The sequence below is a fragment of the Ascaphus truei genome, chromosome 8 (assembly GCF_040206685.1).
Source record: "Ascaphus truei isolate aAscTru1 chromosome 8, aAscTru1.hap1, whole genome shotgun sequence".
In the NCBI taxonomy this organism is placed as follows: Eukaryota; Metazoa; Chordata; class Amphibia; order Anura; family Ascaphidae; genus Ascaphus; species Ascaphus truei.
Genome location: NC_134490.1, coordinates 68,623,623 through 68,643,739, shown reverse-complemented (window position 1 = coordinate 68,643,739; position 20,117 = coordinate 68,623,623). Strand labels below are relative to the sequence as shown.

General features: G+C 39.5%; 1 protein-coding gene across 3 annotated transcripts in view; it reads left to right on the top strand.

The window, feature by feature from the left end:
* The window catches only part of SEMA4G (semaphorin 4G), a 165,600-nt gene that overhangs the window by 132,624 nt on the left and 12,859 nt on the right, over window positions 1-20,117 (top strand). For all 3 annotated transcript variants that reach the window (XM_075612468.1, XM_075612469.1, XM_075612470.1), the window contains exons 10-14: window positions 1,508-1,652; window positions 2,812-3,034; window positions 3,551-3,666; window positions 12,119-12,273; window positions 13,239-13,300. In XM_075612468.1, coding sequence (XP_075468583.1) covers window positions 1,508-1,652; window positions 2,812-3,034; window positions 3,551-3,666; window positions 12,119-12,273; window positions 13,239-13,300 — 701 coding nt within the window. The remainder of the gene's footprint in view (window positions 1-1,507; window positions 1,653-2,811; window positions 3,035-3,550; window positions 3,667-12,118; window positions 12,274-13,238; window positions 13,301-20,117) is intronic.

Genomic DNA, 20,117 nt, shown 5'->3' with positions numbered 1-20,117 from the left:
ACAGATTGTTACAGGAACCAGGAGACCTGCAGCACTCACAACAAGAAGACTGGCAAAAGCTGCCAGCAAGAATAAAGAATGTCATATGCAGAGCGATGTAATACAGAGAGAAAAGAGCACCACATTTCGGATTTAGCCTTGCGCCTGACGAAGGCAAACCCCCGAAACCTGGTGCTCTTTTCTCTCTGTATTACACCGCTCTGCATATTGCATTCTTTATTCTTGCTCACAGTTTTTGCCAGTCTTCTTGTTCTGAGTGCGGCAGGTCCCTTTGTTCCTGGATTCTTCTGGATGGACTTGCGGACCGTGCGTCCCACGTGCATTCGCACCGCTCCTAAATGTAACCACAAGGTGAGTGCCAACCAGATCCTAGTTTCTCTCTTACAGATTGTTAGCCAGGCAGTTTCCTTCTACTTCCACATGTAATTCCACCCGAACTCATATTGACATTCCCCGAATAACAAACTTATTTCATTTATAAAATGTGTTACCAGGAAGTAGTACATTGAGAGTTACCTCTCGTTTTCAAGTACGTCCTGGGCACAGAGTTATGATGACAGATACATGGTTACAATACATAGTTACATAAGGGAACAGGGTTATACATTATATTACGTTATAATATATCATTTTGCTTCTGGACCTGGTTTCTGTTTGGTAACCAGGCTGTAAAGTGAACATTCTCCCAACAGATGTTCAAATCTTAGCTTGGTATTCTAAAACGTGTTTATTCATTTTTTTAGGTGTTTTTACTAGACATTCTTACCATATGTAGCAAAACGTATTGTCATAGGTATTTATAATAGATGGCGCAGAGAGGAAAACTGGTCTCTGTAGGCTTTGGTTGGAAAACAACCACCGGTTCTGTCACTTTTTTTCCTCCCTGTGCCTCGCAAAGTTAGAATATAAGTTTATCTGGTCCCTATTTAGGCTGAGTTGATGCTGCCGGCGTCGCTACTTGTGCGCGCGCACGTCAGGCACAATGCAGAACTTGGCTATAGTAGTTAACCAGGTGCCTGCGCGCCTGCCGGCGAAGTAGCATGTTGATGCAGCAGCATTTGGAGAACACAATAAATGTTGTCTTCTCAGGCGACTGCTGCGTGACGTCAGTGTCACATGAGCTGGTTCAGCCAATGAGGGCGAACCAGCTTCGTGACGCACCTGCCACGCTACCAAATGCCTGCCACACTGTGAGCACAGATCGCCTGTTCTACAGCAGCACGGCACGGATGGAGCTCGCACTCGCGCAAGCAAGCGGAGTGTATGAGCTCGGCCTTTTCTATTTACATCACACTGCAAAGCTGGGCAGCATTATAGAAATAAGAACGATAATCAGCATTCTCAGCTCGGTACTTCCGCCTGGCTATGTGGGTCACTGTACAAATAGAGTAATATGTTTTTAATCCATTGTGTTGCAATGTTTTTCTGCGTTTGTTTAATGTAAACATCTTGCCCACTAGTGGAGGATTATTTAATCATCAAAACGTATTTTTCATGCAATTCCCAGGCGAAACATGGAAGCTTCGGCCATCTGTCAGTACAGCATAGCAGATATTCAGAAGGTGTTTGAAGGCCCATACATGGAATACCAACACACCTCTCGGAAATGGTCCCTATATGAAGGGGAGATTCCGAAGCCGAGGCCCGGCTCAGTAAGTGATGATCTATCTCGCTTAGGATTTCTCTGGCTATGATTTTGCCATGTCAGTAGAGATGGAGATTTTTTGCCATGTCAGTAGAGATGGAGATTTTTTGCCATGTCAGTAGAGGAGTACAACAGATTTATGGACAGACTCCCTTCCCTTTTGTCTAATGGTATCAGATATTTACCATGTTGATGCAAAAAATTGGATTGCTCTAAAATGTAATTTTTCATGGATAAACTTCAGTAGGAAATTGTTTGGAAATGGACAAAAAAAATGAAAAACTTCCTGTCAGACACTTTTTTTTGTTAGATATTTATATACACATAGCACGGCAAATGAAAATGCAACTTCTTCCACACGCAGCGGCAAATATGTACCAATCGCTTTTCTGCCAGAAGACAACAAGGTGGTGGAAGACACATTGTAACCTATTGTCTTGAATGAGGTGTAAAGTGTCTTTCGCACTCCAGAAAGTGTGTTTTTGCAGAAGACTGCTTATTAATACATATGGCCCCGTGTGTTTTTGGGGCCATAAAGATGCAGCCATGCTGAATATTGAATTTATTTTCCAATCGAATACTCTTCTTGCCTATGTTTAGTTGCAAAAAATATTGGATCCTCGGCCTACAGAGGGAAAGCAGAGTGAGATTGTATAATTGGGGTTTAAGCATGGAAGTCTGGTGTTGCTATCAATTATTATTTATCAGCTTGTATATAAGTGGGAGGTGACTAAGAGAATTGGATGTGGTAAGATTTTCTGCACCATGGTCCAGATCAGTGCATCCCTCATTATAAAAGCAAGTCATATGGACTTCAGCTTAATGCAGACAAATGCATTGCAAGTCCATCTTGTAGCATCACAGTTAAACTGGTGAATTCGTTGCTATCTAGTATCTGCTCGGTTCTGTTTTGCTTTTCTGTCTTTCACAACATTCCACAGTCTGAGACATTCATCTTGTACTTATTTTTTCTTTTGTTATCTTAAAGTATTTCCAAGTTACCCTTATAAGGACTACTTTGGATGTCTGGACAAAGGATTTGTTGATGAAAGGCACTCGGCATTTGCAGCACTGAAAAAGACCTGGAATAGCCTTGGTTTTGACAAACCTTAAAAAGAACCTTTTAGTAGTAACCCACGTATTTTCATTTCTATTTTTCCTCGCAGTGCATCACAAACGAATTCCGGAACAATGGTTTCAATTCTTCTCAAGATCTCCCAAATAATGTCCTAGACTTTGTGAAGCTTCATCCGCTCATGTTTGAGGAGGTGAAACCGGCTGGGGAGAGACCCCTTCTCATGAAGAAAAATGTCATCTATACCAGAATAGCTGTGGATAGGGTCACGGCTCTGAATGACAAGCAGTATGATGTACTGTTTTTAGGGACAGGTCTGTATACCATCTATACCGTTTCTCATCAAGTCTCCAGCTTTCCTGTATCCACGTCTTTTCAGAGGGCCTGTTTATGAAGCAATAAATGTTACATTTACTTTCTCTATGGTATTTCCCTCAAGACAGGACTTTTATCTGTAACGTTTGCTTGTGACATTTTGGTAGTATAGAATTACAGGGCAGCACTTGTCCTGCAAAGGCAGATTAGAACAAATATGTACTGTCACCTCCAAGAAATAGATTTACAACACTGTGCTTTTTTAGATGACCAGCAAAATAAAAAAAGTCCAGTGCCATCCAAAATATCAGGACGGATGATTTTATTAAAGGTGCATAACCAACGTTTCAGTTCTACACGGAATCTTTTAATAATACCCTATCAAATTATTTCGATATATTTGCATTTTATTTGTTACTCTTTCTTTTTCTACTCCTCTGTTCACCTTCTTAACACCCTAGAGGTGACCTTTCATTCCGACCCTTGACCAAACTAGTTGTTCTTTCATTGTGTAGATGATGGCTGGATTCACAAGGCAGTGGTCATCAAGTCTGCTGTCCACATAATAGAGGAGATACAAGTCTTCAGGAGGCCGCAGCCAGTGGAAAATTTGGAGATCTCAAAAATGCAGGTAAAACTTGTGTGTGTGTGTGTGTGTGTGTGTGTATATATATATATATAGCAACTGTAAATATTCCTGTATATTCATTTGCATGTCTTAGACAGGTCTGCAACCCTGTCTTTCACCATTATCACCCAGCAAACAGCACTTCCACTGCAGCAAGGGATTCTGGGAAATGACATGCAAATGAGCACACAGTGCCACTTTTTATCTCATGCTCACATTACATGAGCAACCCTTAGTCAATGCATGCTGCTTTAAACACAGCTTTTAAGCAAGGACTTGGGAGATGCAAAGTCAGTTAACCCACTCACAGACATGTTTCAACCTTGATGGGTATCATCAGTGTGAGGTTGGCTTGCTGACATTCTATATATATATATATATATATATATATATATATATATACACACACACACACACACCCCATCTTCGGCCTTTGTTGATCCTCTGCAGGATCTTTAGGTACTGCGGTTGCAAGCCTCTCTTTTGCATGTTGCTCCAACATATATTGAGTGATTTCATCCTCATCTAACTTTTGGTCGTCGTCTTGGTTTTTTTTTTTTTATATCCCATGGATTCCAGTTAAGTACCATCTTTGTCAAACGATGTTCGTTTTTTTCTTGCGATATGTCTGTGTCATAGTCTCAGATTTTTTGTGTTCTATAAGCACCGGAAGAAAGAAAATCAGTTGCTAGTGACATTTCCATTAAGTCCAAGCCTTCGTCATTTTGTTAGGCTCGAGAACAAGGTTGATGATACATTAAGTGAACATTTTAGTTTTTTTTTTCTCAAATGAACGTTGTATATAAAAGTTATCTTGAATAAGTCCTTATTCTGATATAGTATAAACCACACTACTGGGTGACCTTGACAGGGACGATCTGGTGTCTGTTAAGAAATGACATTGTGTTTACAGCATGTTTTGTTTTCAAGATTTTCTGTTTCCTTGTTAGTTTTTGCAGCGAAGATTTCCAACCATGTTTAGTTTGCAGGCTTATTCCTGTCATGTTGTGAGAGTCCATGGGAATGTGGTGGGGTTTTCTTCATGTGACTTTGGAAGCTGATGACACCTTTTGAAATTTCAGACCCAAAATGATACAAATAGTTGCTGTACAAAGGCTGACCTGTACAAAAGAAAATATTTAGGTAGCTCCGTGGCTGAGAGTATATAACTCCATACGTCGATCATGACCACTTGCAGACGCATTTACCAGAACACCCTCCTACTATTGCTGTACGTTCTTCCTACGCACCACTTAGATTGTAAGCTCTGTGGGGCCGGAGCTCCTTTTTCCTAATGTTACTTTTATGTCAAGCGCTTCCTCCCATTGGGGCCTATGCAGAGAGCTGCGAATTTTCGAAATTCGCCATTTTTTGGAGATAATCGCGCAGAAAACAGCAGAAAATGGAGATTTCCGAAAAACGCGCCAATTTTTCTTTTCTATTTGTAAAACTCGCCTCGCGGCTGGCGAGAACCGCAATCTCGCCAGTTTAAAAAATATCCGTATGCAGAGAGGCGCGAACGGCATCTAGCGGCTGTTCGCGCCAATAAAATGGCGCGATTGTCTCCGTTTTGCCTCGCCAAAAAAAACTGCCGCTCGCGGCCATTGCAAAGGGGAAAAAAAGGCGCGAATTTGTTTTAACACATTTCTGAAGCGCGCATCTCGCCAATTTAAACTCGCCAGACGCATCCATGTTAAACATAGCAGAATTCGCACTTTTCTGCATATGGAGATTAAAACTCTCCAAAAAAGCTCCTTTTTATTAAATTCGCCAATTTTAAAATTCGCTGCTCTCTGCATGAGGCCCTATATGTGTTATATTATGTCACGTGTATTACTGCTGAGAAGCGCTATGTACATAAATAGCGCTATATAAATAAAGATATACATACATTTAAGGAATGAAATCACCTATAATAACCGTTAGCTTCTGCTTCACTTGGCACAGCACAAACCGGTTCTCTCCCGTCCTAACTTAATCTTTCCTCTCTGCTGCCATCTCAAACACAAGGTAAAGGAGAATGAAATGAATGGGGAGGGTTTCTGCTGTTTTGAGACGCAGAAGCCAGTAAGATTAGCAGTGAAATGCAATACATGTCCCCATTAGTTTGTCGTAAAATACATCACGAATCAAAGACGATTGCCTGCTAAAAAGACTATTTGGCATTTTATTTATAGTTAGAATTGCATTGTGAAAATATTTTCGTTAAATAATTTAAAAAAAGGTGCAGTGCTGATTTGTAGAATGGATACACGAGGCGGTGTAACTATGATCAGAGCTTTGCAAGTAAAACTACAAAAGAATGTATAATTTAATTTTTAATTGGGATAAATTAATAAAACATCATCAATCTTAAGGACGTATGCCATTGTGCTCACACTTAAATTGATACAATCATATTTGATATTTGTGAAAATATAACAATTTGCAGCGTCTATAAATAGATCATTCTTCACGTCAGCAATTTCTTTGACATAGAGTAGAAATGTCTGAAAATCTTCTGAAAAGAGAAAAATGCTTGAATTTCATGCCTGGATTTGTTGTACTTCACACACAATATTTTCATCTAGCATAGAAAAACGTACCAGCAAATTGCATCATCGCACATATTAACATTAGACTTTCTCACTTATTCTTCTACATCTTTCAGCTGTAGTCATGTAATATTTATCAACTCCTGCCCCAGACTTCCCAGCGGGTTTTATAAATTAAATTGAGAGAGATGCACATATATTATCTACATATAATATATAAACACACATAAATATTGTGTGTGTGTGTATGGGCACTGATCTGAACTGTGCACCACATTCTTTAAATATATTTGCTAATTGAAGAAAACAAATTAGCAACAAAAGAAAGGTAATCATTGGAAGTCTGCATGGTAATCGTCTGGTGGCTGGAATTGGCATGCAGTGTAAACAGTCCCGGGCAATTGTGAATACTGATTGGGTTACAATGCAGGTTTTATCTTTACATTGAACCTTTGCACATTACCTAACCTTTCCACCTCGAAATTCCTTGATACTCAAACAGGTAAGAACTGAGATAAAAACCTCACCCAAGACATAGATGAGATTGAGAGATAACAAGGGCATTGTACATTTGGAATTTCAGGCCCAAGTATTTCCAACACCTTTTATGTACTGGTATAGATGTGCTGTAAACATGTAGGCACAAGACATCCAAAGGAATACATGAAATGAGGCATGTCAACTGTCACATACTGTAAGAGTATTTTATATGGAATGTGAAAATCTAAATTAAAGTATATATAGTTTTACAGCAAAGTAGAAACACTTTAAAAAAAAATCGACTGGAAAACCCGTAACAGATGAAGTCTTAACCAAGCTCTCAGACAGAACGATGAAAGTTACATACAGTAAACCCTGCGCAGTGCTAGGGCGAAAAAGGCAAAAACAAAAATGTATATATCTTTTGGGGGGGGAAAAACAATCTGTATTGCATTGTGCTTCGGTAATTAGAGCCAGATGAGTGGAATAAACCAAGGCATGTTCAAACCGTTAGCACTGTGTGAGAAACAGACCACTGGAGATTCTATTCCCAAAGCCGTGCCGTATCAAGTCAGTCCAAATATATCTTTCTGGGCTTTAACTTTCTTATTGTAGCCCTGTGCTTTAACGTGAAATACTGCAGTCATTTAATTTAGAGACAATGTAGGCGTCGTGTTCGGTGCTTGAGGTAACGTTATTGTGGATCTTTCAGATTTGCTATAATTTTATTTATTTATAAAAATGTTTTACCAGGAAGTAATTCATTGAGAGTTACCTCTCGTTTTCAAGTATGTCCTTTTCAAGTATGTCCTGGGCACAGAGTTATAACAATACATGGTCACATTAAAAGAACAGAGATTATACAGGCAATTCACAAACCTTTCATGGACAGCTAGAGATGGAAAATTGGGTACAGGGGATAAAAGGGCTGTTGTGTTTCAGATAGAAATAGAGCAGCTTTAACATCACCAAACATCGGCAAATGGCTTACACCCTTTGGTTGCGCCAAAGGCTGTCCGCCTTTGGGGTGACGCAAATGTACACTGAAGGGGTTCAGATTGAATGCAGCTGTGAATTCAAAGTTCTTTGTCCTCTTGGCTCATTAACATTCCAGTGTCTTGTTCCCATTTTTGTAATATATTTACCTCCTATTGTAATGTTGTAAGGCGCTGCGTACATGGTTGGCTCTATATAAATACAATAATACATACCTACATTGCTGCAACCTCAAAATTGCTACAGTACTCGGATACGTTTGCTTCCAAAAAAAGCTGTGTAGATGGTGTATTCCCTGATATAATTCCAGACTAATTGTATATAGCTAAAAGCAAAGCCCACTTAACTAAATTGTCACATGCCATATGGCCATTAAACTGCAGAAATACTTTCTAGGTAATGACATACAAATGAGCACTGCTTCCTGTCCATTTTACACATGGATGTTTCCGTTGAGCCTGTCTGCTGTATTATAACGTTCATACACAAAAACCTATGTTTCCATGTTTAGAAACAAGCACAGCATTGCCAGCTCCTTGGCATCAAAGTGGTTAAATGTGTCTTAGATGGCTGACTCGTGCATGTAATGCAGGGCTCAGGCCACACTAAGGCTGAGGCTAATACTAGGCGTGTGCGTAGTGTCGTGCGCGCCAGAGGCTATTTGTGGCTTAGGGGGAGACACGACGGGAGGCGTGACAGTGATGTCCTGGAGCTGGTTTGACCTCATTGGCTGAACCGCTCAAGTGACAGCCATCACGCGACAAATTCAAATTATTTTGTCTGCTGGGCAATCCCGCGCGCAGTTGCGCTTCATCGGTCGTGCTCACTATGGCCTGCCTCATGGAGTCACGGCCTTTTGCTCACGTCGCGCTAAGTATTGACGCATCCTTAGTCTTTACCCAGAATCCATTGCTGCAGTGGAAGCATTTTATGTTAAAAGATAATGGGGGAAAGCCGGGCTGCAGACCTGTCTGAGACGTGTGAATGTGCCCACTAGTAGTATTTGTATTTCCAGTTTAAGTGTAATTGAATTAATTGGTCACAGCTCTGAGAACACAGGGATTTCTTTAGCATTACTCTACCGTGATGGGGAGGTCATGGTACTGTAGTTGGTGTTATGGATGTTAGAGTAGGGATAGTATCAACTCCTTAGTAGATCTTAGTGGCCAGCTTCGGTTTACCATATCAAATATAATAACATATTTATGTCATGTAGTATTTATCACCTATTCCAGAGTGCCTAGAAATATATTGACTATATATGGCCATTATATACATAAACACGATATGCTTAATGCCAGCCTGGGGGAGGTGATACAAAATATCACCAATTGTTAGGGGGTTACTTGATTTTGCCAGGTAATGGACCTTGATGAATACCATGTGAATAAGTAATTTTGTGAAGGTTACTAATGAAAAATATTACCAAAATGTTGTTGTGTTAAAAAGCCTCTTTCTCAGTTTTACTGCTGGCGAATAAGTGAGTAGGTCGATATATATAAAAATGGCAATATTTACATATATCACCAATATTTTCAATTATCGAACTATTATCGTACGATTTAGGGGGGGGGGGGAAATCCCTCTCCCAAAAGACAACTAATAGATGTTGAATTCTGTAAAATATTGATGTTCATATGACAAGCAAAAGAGAAATGTTGGATCTAAATGTAACAATTTATTATAGACAGACAGTGTACATAAAAAATGCACTGAGGTATAAGTAGCGAGAAACCATCAATATTTTCAAAATTACATGCACCAGGGCTGTGGCGGAAGCAAATATTCAACGCTACCTATGCAAAGATTACTCTTCTCCGTATGTAAAACCCAATGTTCATCAACTAAGTCATTAACCAAGAGAATTACCTAAACAGAGCCAACAGTTTGTTTTTTTATATGCTATTTTTTTTTAACTTGTGAAACTTACACAAGACAAGTAAACCCAGTAATGGGCACTCTGATCCCCTAGTATATGTATTATGACATATATTAAAACTCATTTATTAACATAATCCATTAAAATATATGGTGTTAACCCCCCCCCCCCCCTCCCTCCCCCAGTTATTGCTACTTGAGAAAGTGTGGCGGCCCCGGTACATTCACGTGCACACGCAGGGCTTCCAACGATACAGCGCAGTTGTGAGAGATTGACTCACCAGCGCTTCCCTGCAGAGACAAAGACTCGGCAAAAATAGCCTCCAGGCAGCAAAGCAAGCTAGGGGGTGTTCTCTTAACACCTGCAGGTCTTCAGGATTCCTAGAGAGCCTTCACGCTATCTGCCATAGACAGCCACACTATTACCTCTGGCTACACTGTATTATATATTTAGTAACAGTGTAAGTCCATGGAAACACACTCTGGATACTTGTTTCAAAGGGAACTGCTACTCTTTATACCCAGGATATTTCAACCATTATATACAGTGTACTGCTATCTTACTACAGGTTCTCTGTCCATGTAGGAAGGTCTGTACTTTACCCTATTTATCCTATAGATAGGGAACTATTGGATGCAACTATACACATTACTACCTACTGTGTTGTTTTACCACTATCATATATAGGTGGTGCAAAATCCATTGGTTAATGATTCTATCCCAATAGGGTATTAAAGTTTCCTTTTTAGGCTACTGACCCGGAGTAACCTTACGATCAATATATGCTAGGGGTCAGTGACCTGAACTATTGATATAAGCAGCATCCCATGTTGCTAAGATTATCCTATATTCTTTGGCATCCTTCTCTGCTCTATGTCTAATGGATATGGTTTAACAGTATGGATAGACGAAGATTAATATTGCAACTATTATCAGCTCCTTTAATAGGTTCCCACCAAGGGACAATATTATATGATCATTTATTGCAGGATTTGGTGAGAAGTTCATACAGTAATACCTAAAAGCAGCTGTATCTGGTGTAAACAATTATTAAGTTTACTGACTACTAATGATTACTACTACTACTATACTGTACCTATAAACTCTTTATGCATATTCATGGTGAGATTACACGCTAACTCCTGTCTTCACTGATGGGATAATAGATTGGATTGGTTATCAAACCGAGGGAGATAGGGATTTATTTATTTACTACCTATACTCCTTTATTAATATTTAGATCCTAAGATCCTAACACCTACATGGGTGTTGAGGGATCCATTACTGCGTCGTTGTTTTAACCCCATATATTTTAATAGATGATGTTAATAAATGAGTTTTAATATATGTCATAATACAGTTACTAGGGGATCAGAGTGCCCATTACTGGGTTTACTTGTCTTGTGTAAGTTACACAAGTTAAAAAAAAAAATAGCATATAAAAAAACAAACTGTTGGCTCTGTTAAGGTAATTCTCTTGGTTAATGACTTAGTTGATGAACATTGGGTTTTACATACGAAGAAAGGGTAATCTTTGCATAGGTAGCGTTGAATATTTGCTTCCGCCACAGCCCTGGTGCATGTAATTTTGAAAATATTGATGGTTTCTCTCTTCTTATACCTCAGTGCAGTGCAGCGTTTTGGAAGCTGGGAGAACCCAGTCATGAATAGTTGGGTACACTCAGACTGAATATTTTGGGTTTCCAGGTAACAGTCCAGGAAAGAAAGGAACACACACTCTTGCTAGAGAGTTATTCCCGTCACTTTTTCATTAAGGCCTCATAGTGATTTAGAACATGTCAGGAATAGAACGTGCAGGGTGTAACTCGCCAAGCATGGTTTGCACTGCCCAGCCTGCTGAGCTGCATCTGGGTAATGCTGAAAGGAGCTTGCAAGCTCTTAGCTAATGCAGGGATGGCCGACTCCAGTCCTCATGGGCCACCAACTGATCCGGTTTTAACGATATCCCAGCTTCAGCACGAGTGACTGAGCCACCTGTGCTGAAGCAGTCGGCCATCACTGAGCTAATGCTATTCAGTGGTAGTGTCAGCCAGTTTGGGGTACAAAGCAGAAATAATTTAGTCTCGCTCCCCAATCTTGTCCTGCTTCAGTATGCATGCCATAAACACAGTGTAATAAAGTATGTTAATCTACTACCAAGTCCATACAATTGCAAATTGTGAACAATTCGTCATTTATCTGACTTTATCTTTCCATCACTCATGTTTACTCCTTTTCTTTGCTGACGCTGATATTGGGTAAGAGACCGTGCTTGGAAAATAACAGTTACGTTTGTGTGTGCCAACTCCTAATCAATTCTGCAGACAGATTACTCCGTGCCATGGTATCTGTAATGCATTAAATTGTGTTGCATGCACAGCAGAAGCATACAGCCACCATAACGCTGTTCCTCGGAGATTAGGCAGATGTAAAACACAATTAGACATTGCAAATTGCAAGCTTGTTGCAACAGGTTTGTTGTATAATGAGCAGGAAAAGCACATAGATATGAGGGACGTGATTTATGTTTGTGAAACATGTTCTGTTGTTTTTAACCTTTTTGCAGAATAGTTTATACATTGGAGCACAGAGTGGAGTGCTGCAGATCCCACTGTCCAGCTGTAACAGATACACTTCCTGCTACGACTGCATACTGGCCAGGAACCCATACTGTGGCTGGGACGGAGATACCTGTAGAAAAATTGTTACATCTGAAGATAGGTAAAACCCCAGTGCAGTATGTCCGTTATGCGTTGTAGCCAATCTGGCAGCAAATTGGGTAAATTTTTAGAACCAATCCGTATTGAGGGCACTTATGCTTCTGTACCCACATGTCCTTAAGAATGAAAACCCGCAATTTCTAAATCTTCCTCGGTGGAAGAAAGACTCCATAAAAAGAATTCCTAGAACACCATCAAATAGCTTGTGCCTTATAAACAATTGACAACGTGACAGTGTTTCTAGTGTTAATTTAAGCATTAAAAAAATTAAAATGTTGTTTTGACACAATGTAGGACTCTTACTTAACCTCTTATGATTAATGAGCTGGCCCCTATGACAACCAGTTCCACATATCATGTTAGTGGTTGTTAAGAGCCAACAAAAGTATTTCGGGTCAAGGGCACAGTTTTGTTTCTCACGGAATTGAAGTCACACAATTGTATGTTACTATTAAAAGACCAAAGAGGGAAATCACACTTGTTACTTAATACTGTACTAATAAAATAGAAAATATTAACTTTTGCTCTAGAAATAATTTTTTTCATTGGAAAATCTATTTTGTAGAATTGTAGCTCAGCTCTAAACTCTTGAATTTACAAAAGATGATGCATTCTAAGCGCGTATTTAATTGTAATTGAACATCTATTAATATTTCAATGGTTAGCAGTGTGTGTACAAAATAATTGGTTTGAAAACCACATACGTGTGTATTAAATCAACTAATTAAAAGTGTCCCAGTTCTTTGAATAAAATATGTAATAGGCAGATGTTTCATGCGTATTTTAATTGATTAAACATACTTTGTAATAATTACTGAAATCGGTTGAACAAAGAAGAAAATCTTAACTTGTCATCAGTGATTTATTTCGTTTTTTTATATGACTTCTTCTCCAACTCTCTTTCCATGTACTCTGTAATTGTCATCAGCTTTTACAGCCTGGGTTGTTTTTTTTGGCTGCTTGCAGGGCCCAGATGACGCAGGATATGCAGAATGGTAACGGAGGATGCTTAAACAACACAGCCGAGGGTAAAAGCTCTGTTTATTTTATAACATCAGTGTTGCAATTTTTTTTTTTTAAATGATCACGCTACTAAACTTGCTGGAGCGTATCACTTTGCTTTCCTTGAGCAGGAATTAAAAGTTCATGTGGGGTTCAATCATTTAAATTAAAAGGAGTTTGGTAGCAATGGGTTTTTCAAAACGATCTATCCAAATGTATTCAGTGGCGATCTGTGGAGACTTGGTACTTGGCAGACAGAGTATGTAACATATGAAAGGGCCGGCTGCTTCGCTCTAGGGAACGTGTTACCTGACACTTCCTGTCTCAGGAAGGCTAAATGTTGTCCAAATTTCTAATGAGCATCACAAACACAAAATGCAGAGAAACAGCCGTGCAAACATCCACTTTATACCCGATTTATAGAAAATATCGTAAAAGACCAGAACTAGCACGAACAATGAATGATACTGTAGGTCATCAGTCCATAATAGCCTGAAAAAAAGTCTTCCCTCACTTGAGCACATTACAAAAGAATAGGAAAGCAAGGTTCAGTAATCTCCAAATAGTGCTGTGAAAAGTCACTTTGGATTTGTTTGGATGTCCAAGTTGAACTTTAAAACGAATGTTCGAATCTGAGAAAAACCAAAGAGGGGCTCATCCTCCAATTCATTTTTTTTTTTGATGAACTTTTGGGCTCGGGAATAAAAAACTTAAGTTTTGCACAAAAATTCACAGCTAATAAAGATATCACCTGTGAGAACATTCACATTTCAGACACGTCAGCAGCCCTGTCTTTCTCCAATTTCTCCTAGCCTACCATGCCTCCACTGCAGCCAGGGATTCTGGGAAATCATATGCAAATGAGCACCCAGTGTCACCTTTTACTTCATTTCCACTGTGTACTTAATGTACTGTGTACATTTCCACTGTGTACTTAATGTACTGTATACATTTCCACTGTGTACTTTTGCATGTCATTTCCCAGAATCCCTGGCTGCTGTGGAAGCACTGTATGCTAGGAGATAATGGGGAAATACAGGGTTGCAAACCTGCCTGAAAATATGAATGTGCTCACGAGTGATATTTTTATTTGCTGTATGCTGTACGGTGGAGGGTTTTTGTCACTTTTTTACTTCCTATAACTTGTATAATGTGCGATTATGCACAAAAGTTCGAAATTTGAATTTAAAAAAATTTTGGCGTTATTTTCCTGATTATCTTGAGGTTTTTTTTGTACGAATCCAAAACTCGATATAGAAGTGCTCACGTGTTTGCAAATTCATTGTTTTGGATTTGCCATAACACCACATTTAAGAATACAAAGAATAAAACCCTTGACACCCTTCAGGCATTTAATTTGGGAAGGCTACCAGGTATTTCTATGTATTTTATTATTAATATTATTTATTCATGAGGTGCCAGTTTATTCAGAACAGAAGGGAAGCTGAGCACACCAAGAATTTATTCCACAGTACAAGGCAACCGGGCCTATTCTAGTAGCGTCGCTGAGTTTGCTGCTACCTCGCAAGGTTTGGCATGTTCCCGGCGAATGGTTTGTCATTTGTGTTGTCACGGTATTCAGAAAGCATCTGAACCCCTCTCTCAAACCGTGAGGCAGGAAAACACCAAAACCATTCGGTGTAGCAGCATAGTCATCTCAGATTTATTCAAAGTTCTCCCCCTGCGAGCTTCTCGCAATCTGAGCTGCCCAGGGAGAGCCGCCTCTCCCTGCACAGCTCTCACAGGCAATCACAGTGTTTTTATTTACATTTTTACACTGGTGTGCGTGAGCAGGGGGTCTCCCCGGAGCAGAACCGCATTAATTTCAGGTCCGGGGACCCCCTGCTTCCCGAGTTACGGGTGCCGGTATCTCCTATGCGTTTAAATGTCCTGGTCACGTGACGCGGGAGATTTAAACTTTGCATGGGGATACCAGCACCTCCTAACGGGGCCTGTAACTCGGAAAACTTGGGGTCCCGGGAGCTCATATTAATGTGTATCAGCTCCGGAGACTCCCGGCATCAATCCGATACAGGAAAAATGCTCTCAGATCCCATCTCACCACCCAAGGGCTGGCGAGATTACATTTTTGACAAACTCGTAGTTCCAGCACCAGGAGCCAGAAATCACGAAAAAATGCCTACCCCGTATGATTTGGCCAACTCACCGAGGCTTTCTGAATAGCTACTTAGCAAAATTTGATGAGAATTGCACAAAATCCTTGATGAGTTGGTTATCAAACCTACTAGAATAGGCCCCAGTATGTTTTAAGCCACGTATTACATGCTATTCTACAGTTTCCTGAATTTCTAACATTCTGATATGGGCATGAAATGGAATGACAGAAATGTACGCCCCTTTTCAATATAGCAAGAAGCAGGGTAACATATAGTAAATGATGCAGCAAATTATATTTAAGGGAATGGGAGTAACTCTATCAGATATTGCATTAACCTACACCTTGCAATATTGTCTAAGGCTTTTAGTCCTAATCTCTGACCTATTTATTACAAGCCAAAAACATTAACATAAAATCCAAAAACATTCAAATACAAAGACACAACAATAGAATACTTAGTGCCCAATATACTGTATATATATATATATATATATATATATATATATATATATATATATAATATATATATATATATATATATTAAAAAAAAAAAAAAGTTTCTTGCCCTGTATGCAGACAATATACTGCTGCTGATCTCCAAGCCTCTAACCTCCCTGCCGAACCTATTTGACCTGTTGGATAAATTCAATAGAATATCAGGATTCAAAATAAACCAAACCAAATCCGAGGCCCTGAATATCAGCCTCCCAAAAGAAACTGAAAAGCTACTGAGTCTGAACTTTAATTTTAATTGGCAACCAAAACACATTAAATATCTAGGAGTCTACATCACCAAAGATTACACGGGCATCTATGACGCTAATTACCCCAAGCTAATTAAGACACTAAAAGCAGATTTAAAAAAATGGATGCCCTATAAGATCTCCTGGATAGGTAGGATACATAGTGTCAAGATGAATCTCCTCCCTCGTATCCTATATCTGTTTCAGACTCTACCGGTGCCACTTAGACTGAAGGACATACTCTCACTTCAGTCTGATATCTCTGAGTTTATCTGGGGAGGGAAAAAAAATGAGAGTAAATAAGACAATTATGAAAAAAAACACACGGACAGGAGGCCTAGCGGTACCTTGCCTGGTCTCTTATTATAAGGCGGTGCAATTGTGTCAACTCACACAATGGCAGACCAACCCTGATCTGAAAAGATGGGTGGATCTTGAAAAGAGGGCTTGTGCCCCATTAGAGATAGATAATTTGCTATGGTTACCCAAAACAGCTATTAAATGGGCTGAACGGCCGCTCTCTTCGGTGGCCAACTTATTGTCGGTGTGGGAGACCGCAAAATATTAACATACCTTGACCTCAAGACGCTCCATGATGGCCCCTTTGTGGGGCAACCCTGACTTTGCACCGGGACTAGTGGCAAACGCCGCAGGGCATTGGAAAAGAAACGGATATCTTAGGCTAAGAGACCTGGAGGGTATACCGAACAGGGTTAAATCATTCGAACAAATTCGATCTGAAAAAAATGTCCCACATTCCGAATTCTTCCGCTACCTCCAGGTCAGAGCGTTCTTCGCCAAAAACTCCCCCTTCCCGCCACTAACCACATTTGAAAAGCTCTGTCTGACGAAAACAGACACACAGGGACTTAAATCGCAGATTTATAGAGAAGTGGTCGGTTCTAGGAGCTCACAGCAACGACAAAAACTGGTGTACCAAGTTAGATGGGAAACAGATTTAGGGGAGGAATTGGAGGAGGACGGCTGGACGGCTATTTTAGAGGCTACTGCTAGGAGCTCCATATGCACTACTTTGAAGGAGAATGCATATAAAGTTCTCATGAGGTGGTACCTTACCCCATTAAAATTATCAAAGTTCGTCACAGGATACTCACCGCTGTGTCCCAAACAGTGTGGAGAATCGGCGGACCTGTTACACATGCTGTGGTCTTGCCCGCGGATCTCACACCTATGGGATGAGATTAGACATTGGATCCAGAGGATTTTTGACCTCACAATTCCCCCTGATCCGTGGCTGTTCCTATTGAACAGACCATGGAAGGGCCTCTCAAAATCAGGCAATAAACTAGTTGCACATTTTGCAACAGCAACGAGGTGCGAGATCGCAGCTATGTGGAAACAACCAGAGATCCCAAATATCCCAAAAATTCGGAATCGATTATGGTACATATGTCAGATGGAAAAATTGACGAGTCTGGTCAATGACACTGGCAACAAATATCTAAAAGTCTGGGCGCCTTGGCTGGAACAGACAGACATCCCGGGGGTTGAGGTAGCCACGATTTGGCATTGATAATCCCAAGTGCATTCTCGTTCAAAGAGCGCGGACCTAGTTGAGGGCACACCTTGTGAACACTGTGGGCGGCCCAAGGGGTCGGCAAAAAAATTGTGCATAGCAAATCAACCAGCCACCTATGGGAAAGACGCAAAGCAGAGTGCCCATTTTTCTTGTGGTGTGGGGGGAAAAGGGTGATAAACCAGAAACTGTGTATAGTGATTATGAAATGATATGGGGTGGGTTTGGAATACTAAAAGGGATGGAATAACTGTTTTTTCTTCTGCCGCATTTCTTTATTCATAGCTCAATTATTTATTAAAGTAATTTTTTTTTGTAAATTCTTGATTACTTTTCATTGTTATAGACTGTTATTTGTTTTTCATTTCTTCTTATACATATAACATTCTTACATTACATCTTGCATATTACTACTGTGCAGTCTCTTTGTAGCCTATACATTGTTATTCTCGGTTGTATATAGTTATACTGTATTGACCTTAACACATCCTTCACAAAAATGCTCACATCAAACTAAAATTCAAACACAAATTCTCCAAATAATTCTAATAATAATAATAAAAATAGTACCTGTGTTGTATGAGTCTAATCATACACTTGAGTATAGTTATTTTTATGTACATTAAATCTTCTTTGCTCAGGGTTCACACACCTTTATTTGCATACATCTTTTAGAATCTAGAAAATACAACGTTTCATTTGCATCCTATATTAATAAATCCACTCCGCACTGTATGATGCGCCTACATTTAGACATTTGTTTTGAAGTTAGTCAGATATATAACTTTATAGCTAGTCTCTGCATATTTATCAATAGAACATCTGTGCTTCATTTCCTCTGGTAAACAAAACAAATGTTCATTCCTAATTATAAACCCCGGCATTAATTATAAGTCTGAGCTGCACTACAACTTGACATTGGGTTTCTTTTGCAATGGAGGTTACGGATAAATCCCTGTAAACAGGTGTTTGGGGTCCCAAAGAGTAACATCATTTGTGTATTCATCTATGTTTGCAAATTCATTGATGATTCTCAAAACCTGGTCCTCTTCAGTGTCTCGTAGGTTAGTTTTTAGGAAATCCTGTTTATTATTTGTATTTTTTTTTAAATCAAATGTATCCAGTCAGAGAATATTTGTGACCATTGGCAGGTATTTAAATTTGTACTTTGTAGGAATTTCTTAACTGCTGCATGTAACCATTCTTGGGTCAAATTTTGAGTTTCTCTGCAATTCTCAGTTACCTTTTGAAACATCTATTGGACTAAAGGTGTTTTAACTCCAGGGGGCTATTTAGGAGCCATAAAACAGGAATACAACTGCACTATGAAGTTGTAATAAGAGGAGTTATCAAAGCAAATTAGCTGTCTCTCAAAGTTGAAGGGTTTTCATTAAAATTGCATCTTGATAATGTCCTAGATTAAGAGCTAAGTTTACACTATGGTGTCTATAGATGTAGTAATGGGTCTGCATGAAATATTTGTGTCTATGAAAATTAGCATTTTTGTGTCTGTGTCGTGACATACTGTATTTATGAGGAGTATTTGTGCTGTTATAACATTAGGAGCATGCATACTGCTTTGCTACTATTCTGCACCAAAAACCAAACTTACGCCACCTTTGAGGAAAACCTGTGCAGAGAACCTTCAAGAAAAGTAATGCAACATGCACATTTCTCAATGCATATATCTGTGCAACGATGTAAATGTAGCTCCGCCATAAGTGCCTTCCACTTGCTACATAAATCCCGAACGTCATCACAGACTAAAGCAGACACATAATATATTGTACCAACAGCTTTCTTAGAAATGGTTACTTAATACAAATTATCAGTCCGTGTAACGCAGCAGCTACAATGTATCCTTTTATTACTATGGTAACATTATTATTTTATTATCGTTTATTTGTGAAGCGCCAACATATTCCGCAGCACGGTACAATGGGGTGCAGAGTTATTACAAAAACAAAGAGTTACATATAAGTGAGGACAAACCTGCACATACAGATACGAAGAGGTAATGAGGGCCCTGCTAGTGAGAGTGTGCCTATCGTTACAGTTTGCAGCTCAAACTGCTGTGACATTTGGCAACAAATTATCACAAACAGGAAAGTGTTGCAAAGATCTCGCACTGCTGGGGAGGTGTGCTTAAACCTGCTATAAAATCCAAAGATGCTTTAAAACTCATTAAAAATTGCATTAAGAGTTGAACAATAAAAAAAACATGCAGTTAGTATTATCAAATATTACAGATCTGATTTAGTTTTTGTTTTTTTAAACCATAATGTTTTAAGTTTTCTGGTTTTATCACCTTCCTTTAAAATGACTTCATAGTGCTGCAGCACAGCGTTCACATTATGGGATTTTCTGAATCAAGCTGACATCAATATTGGGCTAAGGAGGGATAAGGTGGGGAAGGGAGAGAGAATCACACATTTGTGCTTTAC